The following is a 12,358-nucleotide window of genomic DNA, read 5'->3' as shown; positions in this document are numbered from 1 at the left end:
AACAAAAATCAAATTAGAGAAAAAAAAAGAGAACAAGAAAAATTTTTTAGAATGCTTTTGACTACTGTTTATTTTCATGCATTTAGTCTCTTATGTTTGCTTGTCACTGCAGTATTTTTTGTTTCCTTAAGATATTAAAAGTAATTTTAAATTTGCACATTTAACACATATTGTAGATATACAGAAAGCAATTACATTTGTAAATGTTTTTCAGTTGCTCACTAGCTAGGAAAGGCAGAAAAAAAAGCAAGAATTGAAAAGCTGCCTTTCAGAAAACAACAGCAAGAGGTCTCTTTATGGTCCAGGTGGAAACAAAATACACTATTAAATCTCACCTGGCCTGCTGTATCAGAAAGATAGCATCTAGAACATACTGCAGGCCCAAAAGTACTGACACCCCAGATTGGAACATGCCTGAGCTCAGATTTGGGTCCAAGTTTTGCAGCCGGTCTTTACAAAAAAAAAAAAAGAAACCCCAAAAAAACAAACCCAAAACCCAACAAAATATGTGCTGAAGAGGAACCTAAGTTCCCCATGTTTTGAGAAAGCTTGAACTCGGGTCTGAATCGCCTGTTAGACCAGCTCTACTGAAATGCCTCTGCTTTCTTATGTGCAATCTATTGCTTGGGCCTTTAGAGAATCACACCTTATCTTCTTTCTTATACATAGTAAGGCTTTCAAGAACTATTCATCATGCAAAGGCCTGGCTGATTTAATTCTTTTTCATTTAATTTCCAGAACATATTTACTGAAAGAATAATGAATATACAAGAGCTCTTCCAGTGAACCTGGACTTTGAATGGCAATTATCCAGAAGAAGGCTTAATCAACTTTTTTGTTAGGAAAGCTAACTACTATTTGGTCGAACACAGACTGTTTGGGTGAGATAACCCAGCGGCATCTGTAGAAATGGATTACATGGGAAAACTTCTAGAAAAACATTTCTATCTTTTTAGCTACTTCACTGAGGTGCAGAAGCCTGAAATTAGGAGAATCAGCACAATGTGGCTAACTGGTTCTCCAAAGACCACCCAATCACTCTACAGATTACAACACTGGTCTTGATGGTGTGAAATTTCCACAGCATAAAATTGACCTAAATCAAGCTAGTTTAGCTAGTTTATTAAGCCTAACCTCCAAAGGTACGTCTTGGTGGCTATTTTATTGATCAACCAAGTCAAATAGCAGTAAAACTGAGAGTCATTCATGCAGGTTTACTGTTTTCGTCCTGCACAATGCAGTCACACTGGGGTGAAAAACCCAGCTAGTGAATCATTTACTTCAGCTAATTTAGCAAGCAGAGTTGGTAGAAAGTATATTCCATACCAGTGCATTAACTTGCTTGCATTAACAAAAGACAGCCATGAGCTGAAGGAAAGAAGGAGGCATTTGAAAAGTGGGGTAAAAAATGTATTCCAGCAAGTAATAGAGACAATACCAAGCATCTAAACAAATCTGGCATTGTATCATTGTGACTCTCCCATGCATGTTCCCTCTTTTTTCCTTTCTTGGTGTTTCGTTGTTGTTGTAGGCTTTTGTTTGTTTATCTGTTTTGGGTTTTTTTGGGGGTGTGTGTGTGTGTTTGGTTTTTGTTGTTGTTTTGGCGGGGGGGGGGGGGTGGTTTTGGTTTTCCTGTTGTTGTTTTGGATTTTTTTTTGTTAATGCTGACTTTCTTCTGCTACTAAACATACATCTCTCATCTAATGGAGAAAAACCTCCACTCTATTCAGCAGTTTATACATGGTTTTCCAGAGGTAAGAGTGATGATCTCAGACTTTGACCCCTTTAGCCAGATGAAGTATCCATGAGACTTCATAGCCACCTTAGCACTGTTCTATCAACTCACACAAACTGTACCCTGATTCATGCTTCAGCTGGGAAGAGCAGCAACAGATAAGGATTCTAAGCAGATTGAAATAAGGCTACTTATTTGTTACCTGCTAAAATAATTTCCAAAACTCTAGGACATCTTGCTCATATGCTACCTACAATGTTACTTTACTAGAAAGTGATGTATAGTTTGGAAGATGATAGGAAAAAAAATCACGATTATCTTCCTGCTTAAAAGACTAGGGACAGTAGAACACCACTGATGCTACTGCAGTACTTGTCAATATGCAAAGCGCAATTCTAGCACACAGAGAATATTTTTAGGACCAGGATGGGTGAACTTAGCATATGAAAATTTATAGTTTCTTTTATGATTTAAAAATGTATTCTGATACAAGGAAATGAAATAAATGCACATGAATTTTGTATAAGTAACAAGCAATCAGCTACTTATTACTCTGTTCAAGTTTCTTTGAACCAACATATGTATTTATTAATATCTGGATTGAAGGTATGTGAGTACTATCAATTACTATTCTGAATGCAAAATTCCAGGTGTGCTGTGCATTAGACAGACCACAACAAATACTATCCAGACTGCAAGGAAGAGGGTAAAAACCGTATTGAAGTGTCTTTCCACATGCTCTATCTATGTATTTCCAGCATCCCTACAGCCAAAGTATCCAGTAGCTAACAAAACTCATCTCACTGTTGAGGCAGAACAGTTGGTGTTTGGCCCTCAAGAAAAACAGGAATGGTCTGTGGTTCTCTTCTCTACAGGTTTTGAATAGCAGAACAGTAATGCTTCATGGTAGCTCATGGTGGAGAGGAGACAGGTGAGGAGTTACTCTTTCCTGAGCTTTGTATAAACCCCCCTCCTCAAATCTCCAGCCTCCCTCCTTGCCTCCCAAAAAACCCTACTACCACCACCCCCCAAAAAAAAACCAAAACCAAACAACCCGACCCTGAAATTGAAGGGCAAAACTCTGGAATGATAGAACTAAATACTCTTTTATGCAATACATAATTAACTTTGGAGATTAATTTCCAAGTGAGTTGAGACAAACAACTGTAATATCAAAAGGGGGTCTGTCTTTTTGTGTAAATAACAAGGATATCTGAAGTTATAAAGAGCTAATGCTGACAAAGAGCACGAAGTCTCATGCTTTGAGGTTTAGCCTTGTCTTTAACTACTAATTAGCAAAACTTTATTTTCCTGGGGCTTATTCTGCCACCAGAGTTACACTGTGCTTCTTGCTGTCAGTATGGGATACCAGAATGCATGGTTTACTCGGGCTGACAACTCTGGTTGTCATATTTATTTGTATTTAATATTTATATTTACATATATCGCTGTCATGCTAAATGTCCCTAGCATAATCAAGATGAGTTGTTCTAATGAAATGTACTGCTGAACAGCCCCTACCCTTAAATGTTTACCATCTAAAATACTAGAAAATAGAATTTCTCGCTAACACTTTCCATTCTTTCATCACAGCTGCAAAGGCGTAACACAAAACATCTTCCCAAAACAAACAACACAAGCACTAACATAACTTTGGCAAACAAGAGCTGGAAAGAAAACTGGTTTCCTTTATTTTGCTGCTTACACTAATAGTGTTTAGGAATGGACAATTAGAATTTGCATTTCTTCAAAGTAGATACACTGACATCTCTCTTTTCATGTAGCAGTCTGAACGTCACCTCATAGAGAACTAAAAGATAGAAGACATTATGAACATTCTTCCTAGGCTGAGAAATGTTTAGGATTAATTTGTCCCAAAACATCTAAATATGTTGCCAGTTTTTGTTTGCCAGAAGCATCTAGTATCTTCATTCATGCTGACATTAAATTATACACAGCAAATACAAGGATAAACTGTACCAATCACCACATTGTCCCAGAGAGGTGGACATTTTGTTCTAAACTTGCCAGGTTTGACATACTCATATGTACAGGCTTATTTACAGACCTTCAGAGTCTGGATTTCTTTCGCTGCTCCCTCTGTGCCTTTTTCTTAGTGACTTAAAATGTTTGCCTAGTACATACATTACTCATTTAAAACCTTTACTTAATTAGCAATTGCATGCAGACCAGGAAAAAGTTAAAACTATCACACATTTGGTACTCTGCTAATTCCAGGACAAATTTTGATGTTTATTATTTACTAACTAGCAGGACTTGTGCACCTAATAAAGCCCCTGCATCCTATTCTGGACATGGGGCTTCCATGTCTGAATGGGTCAAAATTTGCATTTAGTTTCTTAAGGCAGGAAGCATTGCTTGTGTACTGATGGGACAATGAATTATCAGTTTATTCCCTGTTTCAGTGGGGTAGCTTCAGGGACATCCTGAATAATATAAGAATCAAAAAGAAACAGATGGGGAAACCTTGCCCAGAGGGAGTGGTTTATACTCACACACTACAGAGCACTATGACTACTACTACTGCTAGTGTTGTGGGGATCCAGTATTTTTCTCCTCTACAAACAGCTGTCAGTGAGAGAGCAGAGGTGTAGTCAGCAAGCTCTTGTATTATTCAGATCTCCTGATATGCCTCGATTCATGTTTACATTAAAGTAACATACAGAAAGTCACTTATTTTCCCAACTCTGAAAAGGACTGGCAGTTCTTATTACAGAAATTCCTGATTTCAAAGTGTTTGCAAAACCACTGCATAAAAAGGAACTAACAAGGGATGAGAATTTGTCCCCACATTTAAAACCCAAATTACTGCACTTTTATTTCCATGGAATGGAATAGGAAAATACCTTTTTTTCCACTGGTTTCAGTAGATGTCTTTGCCTATCTTTTCTCCTTCCAGCAGACTTTTGTCCACTAATAATTGCTGAAACTAGGACTCCAAACTGTCCACAGTTAAAGCTAAGGAACATAATATTCTATTCTGATCTTATGGCTCAATGGCTTGTGCTGTTTATTGTCCTCACTGAAGAGCATCACATTTTAAAATGTCAGATATAGGAAACAATTTGGAGTGTACTGTTTTATTAAGAATAGTTTTATAAGCGCATGAAAGAAAATACAAAAGAAACATGCAGGATGAAAAATTGCATTACATTTTTAACACTATGATATATAAGATTATCAGAGATGTCAGTAAGCCACAAAGATTGGGCCTGGACTTTTCTTTCCTATTCTTAAACAGAAATCTGTTAACATCACATATACCATGTTTACTGCAGCTAAAGTAGACAGAAATAATATTTGTCAGAAATATTTTGCAGGCAAAACTTACATATACTATAAGGTGGAAATGATGTCAGATGGCTTGTTCATGTTCTATTTCAAGCTAGTAACTGGGGGGAAATAAAATCTCAGGTGGCTGTCTGGGTACCCAGAATTCACCTTTGTACTGGGCAATTTTGCTTCTGCCTGCTGGGGAGGGTTTGCTGGTATGGAAGACCTCCTGCCTGAAATTTAATTCTTAAGATAGCCTCAGCATAATTATCCTTCTTTGTTATATAGCTCAGGATGCCATGCTGGGTCTGTTTGATACTTTCATAGGTTCAGTGTTGTTTTAATGGAGGCCTAAACCAAGTGAATTAGCTGTAATCTGGTACAAGTGTGAAAAGTCTTACTGCTTAAATAGTGAAACTGTAGGGAGTTTCACTTTTTAGTAGCTGGCAGCCTTGCAAGCTGTCCAAGCAACTTTTGTATCTCCATAGGTTCTCACTATATTTTAAAAGGGTGTTTCCTTATCAAACATATTGGCTGCTTGCCTGAATAAATAATGAACCATGCTACCATAAGTTTTTGGCACTGAGCTGGAAATTTCAATTTAGCTCAGGACCTCAACTGATTACTTCTTATGGTCTGACACATATGAGTAAGTTGGGCACATATGAGTAAGTTGAATTCTCCCATCAGTAACGTAAAAAGCATTCACCCACTTACTTGCTGCTCAGGCAGCGTCTCAGTGAATATGAAGCCCCTCCTCCACAAGTGCGTGAACATTCGCTCCACGAGCCCCAGGCATCCCACAGTGAGTCTTGGTCTTCCTCGGAACGAGTTGTTCTGGAGCTCTGAGGAGCGAAGAAATCAAAAAATCAGGAAAAGTCATTTAAAGGACAAAAAAAAAATACTGTGGCTAGTTTAAACTTTCTTTTTAGTGGATATCTTGGTCATGGAAAGCACCAAATAGATCTGTTATTCTCTGACATTCCTACTGATTGGCAGCCAGTTCTTGTAGTAGGAGTTGCTATATGAATTTGTTTTCATCCTTTGAGTATCATACTCTGTCTCAGTTCGAGACTGGTGATAATTACAAAAGAGCACTTTGGACAATAGTGAGGCATGGGATTTTTCCTGATTAAAAGGAAGAGGTGGCGTACTCTAAACATTAGAAATTGTGTTTCAAAGTTTTGTTGCTGTGTTAGGAACTGTGAAAGGGCCTTCTAAGGTGCTCTTGAGGAAAAACAGAATGACAACATGATTGAAGCCTTGTGTGATATGGTTTAGTGTGAGGTGTCCCTGCCCATGGCAGGGGGTTGGAACTAGATGATCTTAAGGTCCTTTCCAACCCTAACTATTGATTCTATGATTCTGTAGTGAATCACCATGACACAAAGGCATTCAACATAGCAACTTTCATGCACTCACCATAAGGCACTGAAACTATCATTATATATCTGTCCAAAGATCTCCTATAAAACTTTCTGGACAAAGATTACCTAGAATCATAGAATCATAGAATCACCCAAGGCTTCATCCAACCTGGTCTTGAACACTACCAGGGATGGAGCATTCACTACCTCCCTGGGCAACCCATTCCAGTACCTCACCACCTTAACAGGAAAGAATTTCTTCCTTATATCCAATCTAAACCTCGCCTGTTTAAGTTTCAACCCATTACCCCTTGTCCTATCACTACAGCCCCTAATGAACAGTCCCTCCCCAGCATCCCTGTAGGCCCCCTTCAGATACTGGAAGGCTGCTATGAGGTCTCCATGCAGCCTTCTCTTCTCCAGCCTGAACAGCCCCAACTTTCTCAGGATGTCTTCATATGGGAGGTGCTCCAGTCCCCTGATCATCCTCGTGGCCCTCCTCTGGACATGTTCTAACAGCACCATGTCCTTTTTATGTTGAGGACACCAGAACTGAACACAATACTCCAAGTGAGGTCTCACGAGAGCAGAGTAGAGGGGCAGGATCACCTCCTTTGACCTGCTGGTCACGCTCCTTTTGATGCAGCCCAGGATACAGTTGGCTTTCTGGGCTGCAAGCGGTATCCTGGGCTGCAAGCGCACACTGCTGGCTCATGTTCTTTTTCTCATTGACTAACACCCCCAAGTCCTTCTCCGCAGGACTACCATGAATTTCCTTTTTGCCCAACCTGTACCTGTGCCTGGGATTGCTCTGACCCAGGTGTAGGACCTTGCACTTGTCATAGTTAAACTTCATGAGGTTGGCATCAGCCCACCTCACAAGTGTGTCAAGGTCCCTCTGAATACGTAATTGTTTTATTACTACTATTTGCTAGGGATAAACCAGTGTATTTTATTACAAAAGAAAATGCACACTACCTGAAGAGCTGGAGTTCTCCAATGTGAGTCACAGACATAGGCAGTGCTATTCTTAATGCTAGTGGCTGGGTGCACAGAACTTTTAGAAGTTAAGTTAAAGAACTATAAAGAAGCACCAAATTTTATAAGGAAGCAGCAGCTCTTCTAGGATTAGCTCATAAATGTACAGCAGTACCTGTCTCAAACAATGCAGTCATGCATATATTCAGCATTTCATTTTCATGCATGCAAATGCACATCAGAAACATAGATCTATAGGGTCTCAAGTTATTTAACCATTTAGATAGATATTGTCTCTTGCAGACAATATGATTTTGCTCTAAGAAACTGAATAACATACAGAAGCATGCAAAGGTGCATGGAAAATGCCTGTATCTGATGGAGAAAAGGCAGTGCTCTCCTTCACACCTGTTTTGCACTATGAACCAGCATCTGGTAAATAGCATTTCTAACTGTATGTATTTGGAATAAATAAGGCACAACAACTATGTGAGGGAGACTTTCATGGTACATCTTCAACAGATAGATATCAGCAGGCATTATTGTTAGCCAATATTAAAGGAATCAACTTTAACTTTCAATACTATTTGAGACACAGAGATAGCTCAACTGAAACAACTTTCCCTTCAGTGAAGCTCTCTAAAAGTTTTGTCATTAAATCTAAAACTTGGTCAAATATACCAGCCTTGAATGTTGTTATTAACAGGCAAAACCAGAAAATGTCAGCAATGGTTTAGGGCTGTAACGAGTTTCAATATTTGTCTATGGGAGATACTGAATTTGTCACACAAGGTACTCTACGGCCTGTGTCTGTAGAGTGAAGGACTAAGTCTGATACATTAGCATAAGAAATGTGTGTTAATTGGGATTTACCAAGGTAAAAGGTTAACTATTCAGTATACTTTAAGAAACCAGGATGCATTATATATGATAATCATTAATAATGAGAATGTGGAAACCATTTGTTCATATAAAATTCTGCAAGGGAGTTGCAGTTCACCTACTAGTGTAATCGGTGACACTGAATAAACAGCTAGGCATAAGACTAGCTGAAGTTAAAGCCCCTGTCTGTTACTAGCTGTCTCTCTACTCAACTCAATTAGAAGGCCAAAGTCTTGCACTGAACTCCATTCTCTTGAAAACAGAAAGCCCGTAATCTCAGTGTTATATACATTTGCACCTTGGTCCCTATTTTCACATATCTGAAAGATTAAAACGTTGCCAATGCTGTTCCCAAGGTTACATGGGATTCTTCCTGCCCTGAAGTAAGTCATTAGCTCATGGATCAGTATTTACCTTACTCAAGTTGACAGAGCAATTATGTCATTATATTCCTTCCAAAAGCTTGATACTACTCTGAGATAATACTGGTACAAGAATTAGTGGTAACTAAATGAAAGATGATCATGTTAAATCTGCTTAAGTCGTCTCAGACTGTGGGCTAAATTGGCAAATTTCTTTGGAGGTACTGTTTAAAGGAAAAAAAAATAAAATTAAGATGTGCAGGTCACCTGTCCAGCCATTTTGTCTTCTTTCCCTCTCTTCCCATTATTGTTTTCATCGAGGTACAGTATAAAGTTGATCTTGAAAAATGAATCAGTTTCTTTGGCAGGATAGGTTAAAAAAGAAAGGATTTTCTGCTTGGCAAACACACCAAATATGGTTATTTCTTTTGAAAGGAAATGCTCAGTGAGTGGCAAGGGTCAGGTGCAGGGCCAACAGCACACCAGACTGGCCATCCAGCCACATCTCAACAGCATTGCACAATGGTCTGCTGTATTGCTCATGTCCTGCTCATGGACCCTTCAATGGTACAAGTGCTCTTTTTTTTAAACCAGAGTATTTTAAAAGGCAAATACAGAAATGACATGTAAGTGGAGTTGAGTCTATTTGGCCTTCTGACACAAAGAAGGTCAACCAGTTTGAAAGACCTTTAGGATCTGGTCCAAAGCATGCTGAGGTCAAACGTAAACTCCATCAAATTAAACAGGTTCAGCAGCAGAACATTAAAAGAGCACCCAACACAATTTGTAAAGATTTTTTTTTAATTATTAATTAAATAAATCCTGTGAATGAGAAGGGAACTAAATGAAGCATGCAGGAGGCAAGCTTTCTTCAAAGAGCTCTCCTGAAGCACTTCATGCTGTCTTATCTTAGCACATTTGCCAAATGGAGGTTGCCAGATATGCTACATAAAATGATTGTTCTATGGTGTAGCTAACCTCCATTTTCATTTTGCTTCATGGTACACAGTTCACAGTAGCATTTTAAACACATGTAGTACTTCATTCTGAAGAACAGCTTTTGGAAAATAGTTTAGATGGGTTAACTGAACTAGTTTCTTGTTGTTGTAACATTTAGTATGATATAATTTAGTTTCATTTAATTTTATTTAAATTAATTTAGACTGTGAAAGATGATACTGGATTTGCCTAATAAGTGTATAACAATTATTTTACACTCTCAGATTATCCTACCTTTATTAAGTGCAAAAGAATTTCACTTCAACACAATAATTGCAAGGGTAAATGTAAAAATGCAAATAACATAAATGAACAAATTCTGACTATGGCCAGATGTGATCCATCCTTCTAGGACACAATCTCATTAACATTAACGTGTCAGATAAGAGGAACAACAAACCAATTTACTGAGGTTATTTCAGCTGACTGCTTTCTGAAGGGTATTGTTTATAAAACAAAAATGTGTGTTTGCACTTTTAGTCTTCTAAAAAGAATATGTGTGTCTGTGCTTTTAGTTTATATGGAAACAAATATCTTCAAACTGTAAATGGGTGCTTGTCTGGATCACTCACCACTGGTTGGAAGCCCAAAGACATAATTAAAAAAGGTTGCAAGGTAAAGTCATGTGAACCAAGTACTCTTACCTCATCACAAATTATAAGGATCAGCAAAGCCAGACAGTCTTAGGGTCCAGTTTTTTCTGAAATAAATTGTACTCCCACCCGGAGGAGAGCCATGTGCCTGTTATTTGCATTCCAAGATTTGTTATAAGACCCATATATTCCCAGAAAGCATGTGATCTCAAGCTGGAACAGGTTCCAAGTTTTCTTTTAACAAGTGGAATAAACATAATTCATTTCAACTCCATCCATGTTTAATGTTAAAGAAAATAGAGTGGTTTTCCCTCCTGTAAACTACACAGTTAAGATTGAGTTTGAAATTCTACCAATGCCTGAAAAATCATTTTAAACATGAAGATTGTTTATTGCAGCTTCAGAAGATATATACCATTATTAGCTAAGAAGTCACTGTCTGGAACAGATTTTTCTAAAGTATTTTATATGACAAATTAATAATTTCTACCCACTAAGACACACCTAACCTGAGGGTGATCCGCTACCAAGCAACACAGCAGCTCTGGAAGAAATGAGCTTTAGAACTCCCGAAAGATTTCTCTAATAGGAAAGAGAAGGAACATGTTCTGCTTTTGGATAAGAAAGCAAAAAAGGATCATGTGTACAAAATGAAATTACTGTCAGTGGTTAGGGCACTCAGGTTAAGATGCTTGCAACAGGGAAAAAAAAAGGCTTTAAACTGTGAACTGAACAGAGGATTTTTTATAAATTAAAATAATCTGACATAATCACGTAAGACTAAAAGAGCATGGTATCCAATTTTATGCTAAAAAAAATAAATCCTGCATCAGTGTCTAATAGTGATTTATGACTATATTAAAGAGTTGTCAGGCATTCATGTTATATTCAGACCAGGAGATGAACAACAGGTCTTTCATACCCTCACCATTAACACACAGTACACAGGAATAATTTAAACTCTCTGTGAGAGTATGTAAAAAATCACGATAACTGTCACATCTGCTAAAATCACAACAGCTTCCTGGCCATTCAGGAGCTGAATCTCTCATGAAAGAACCATGTTTCTTCTAAGACCCTGTGTGTACACATGTGGCTGCACAGAGGGAGGAACATGAAAAGTAGCAAGACCTGTGTTCGTTTCCTGGGACTTAAGAAAGGAGTGCAGCCTTAAGAAAATCAGTCTTGGACATGTACTGGAATTGAATTTAAAATTTTGTTTCGAACTGTGGTATCCTTACAGAATCTAACTATTTGGCACTGTCACACTGTGACATATATGCAATGTGTCTAAATGCAGTTCATGTTGTTTAATTGCCTCTCAGTTTCTGAGGGTTCCAGTCTTCTTCCCCATTCAGCAAAACATTGCAAAAGTAGTATTTTTTCAAGCACAAAGTATATTCCCTAGGTTAAACAGCAATACTGATAGTGGAAAATGCAGCTAACCTCTTGTTGGACTATGGAATTGATACAGCCTTTAAGCCACAGCTATTTCTCAGATGATATGCAACACTGGGTTTGTTTAAGAAATTTAAATCATCTGGTTCTTATCATATTCCCACTGTTCAGGGGTATGATGAACTGTCAGTGACAATATGCAAGGCTCCTCTGAGGCCATTGCCTAAACTTGTCTTCTGCTACTGTGAAAATGATATTAGAGACAGAAAAGCAGTATTTTTCCTTATTATGTGGCCTTTCTGCTCTCCCTTTTCAGACACATCCAAGTGTATCCCTACATGAATTCTTGCCAATCCATACGTTCTCCTTCTTTGAGTGATCCCTGATCATTCTTTGATGTTAGTTTGTCACTGACAACAAATATATACTTCACACAGTACTGAAATGCTGTCTGCAACAAACCAGAAGAAACTGCTCTCAGCACTTACGTAGTAGGTGTGTAACACCAGGAGACAAGGCCAGAGACCTCATCTCTTTTTGAGAAACATTTATTTCAAAACTTCAACCAGTGTAAATATATGGTTTATAAGATTTCATTTGCACAATGTTGTGTATCTTTGTTGCATTTCATCCAAGGTAACAGCTGGACTACAGCTCATATGGGAAATTGCCTGGAAATCTCTGGCTTTTGAAGGAAGGCAAGGCAGAACAAAATCACAGCCAGTTGAATTAATATTGGTAATTACTATC

General features: G+C 38.1%; 1 protein-coding gene across 1 annotated transcript in view; it reads right to left on the bottom strand.

Moving 5' to 3' along the window:
* Positions 1 to 12,358, bottom strand: part of ADAMTSL1 (ADAMTS like 1) — a 180,661-nt gene that overhangs the window by 156,631 nt on the left and 11,672 nt on the right. The window contains 1 exon segment of the mRNA XM_034072780.1: positions 5,747 to 5,874. Within this exon segment, the coding sequence (XP_033928671.1) occupies positions 5,747 to 5,874 (128 nt within the window).

This window comes from Melopsittacus undulatus, chromosome Z (genome assembly GCF_012275295.1).
Source record: "Melopsittacus undulatus isolate bMelUnd1 chromosome Z, bMelUnd1.mat.Z, whole genome shotgun sequence".
Classification (NCBI taxonomy): domain Eukaryota; kingdom Metazoa; phylum Chordata; class Aves; order Psittaciformes; family Psittaculidae; genus Melopsittacus; species Melopsittacus undulatus.
Note: the sequence above shows the minus strand (reverse complement) of the source record. Positions and strands in the feature narration are given on the sequence as shown.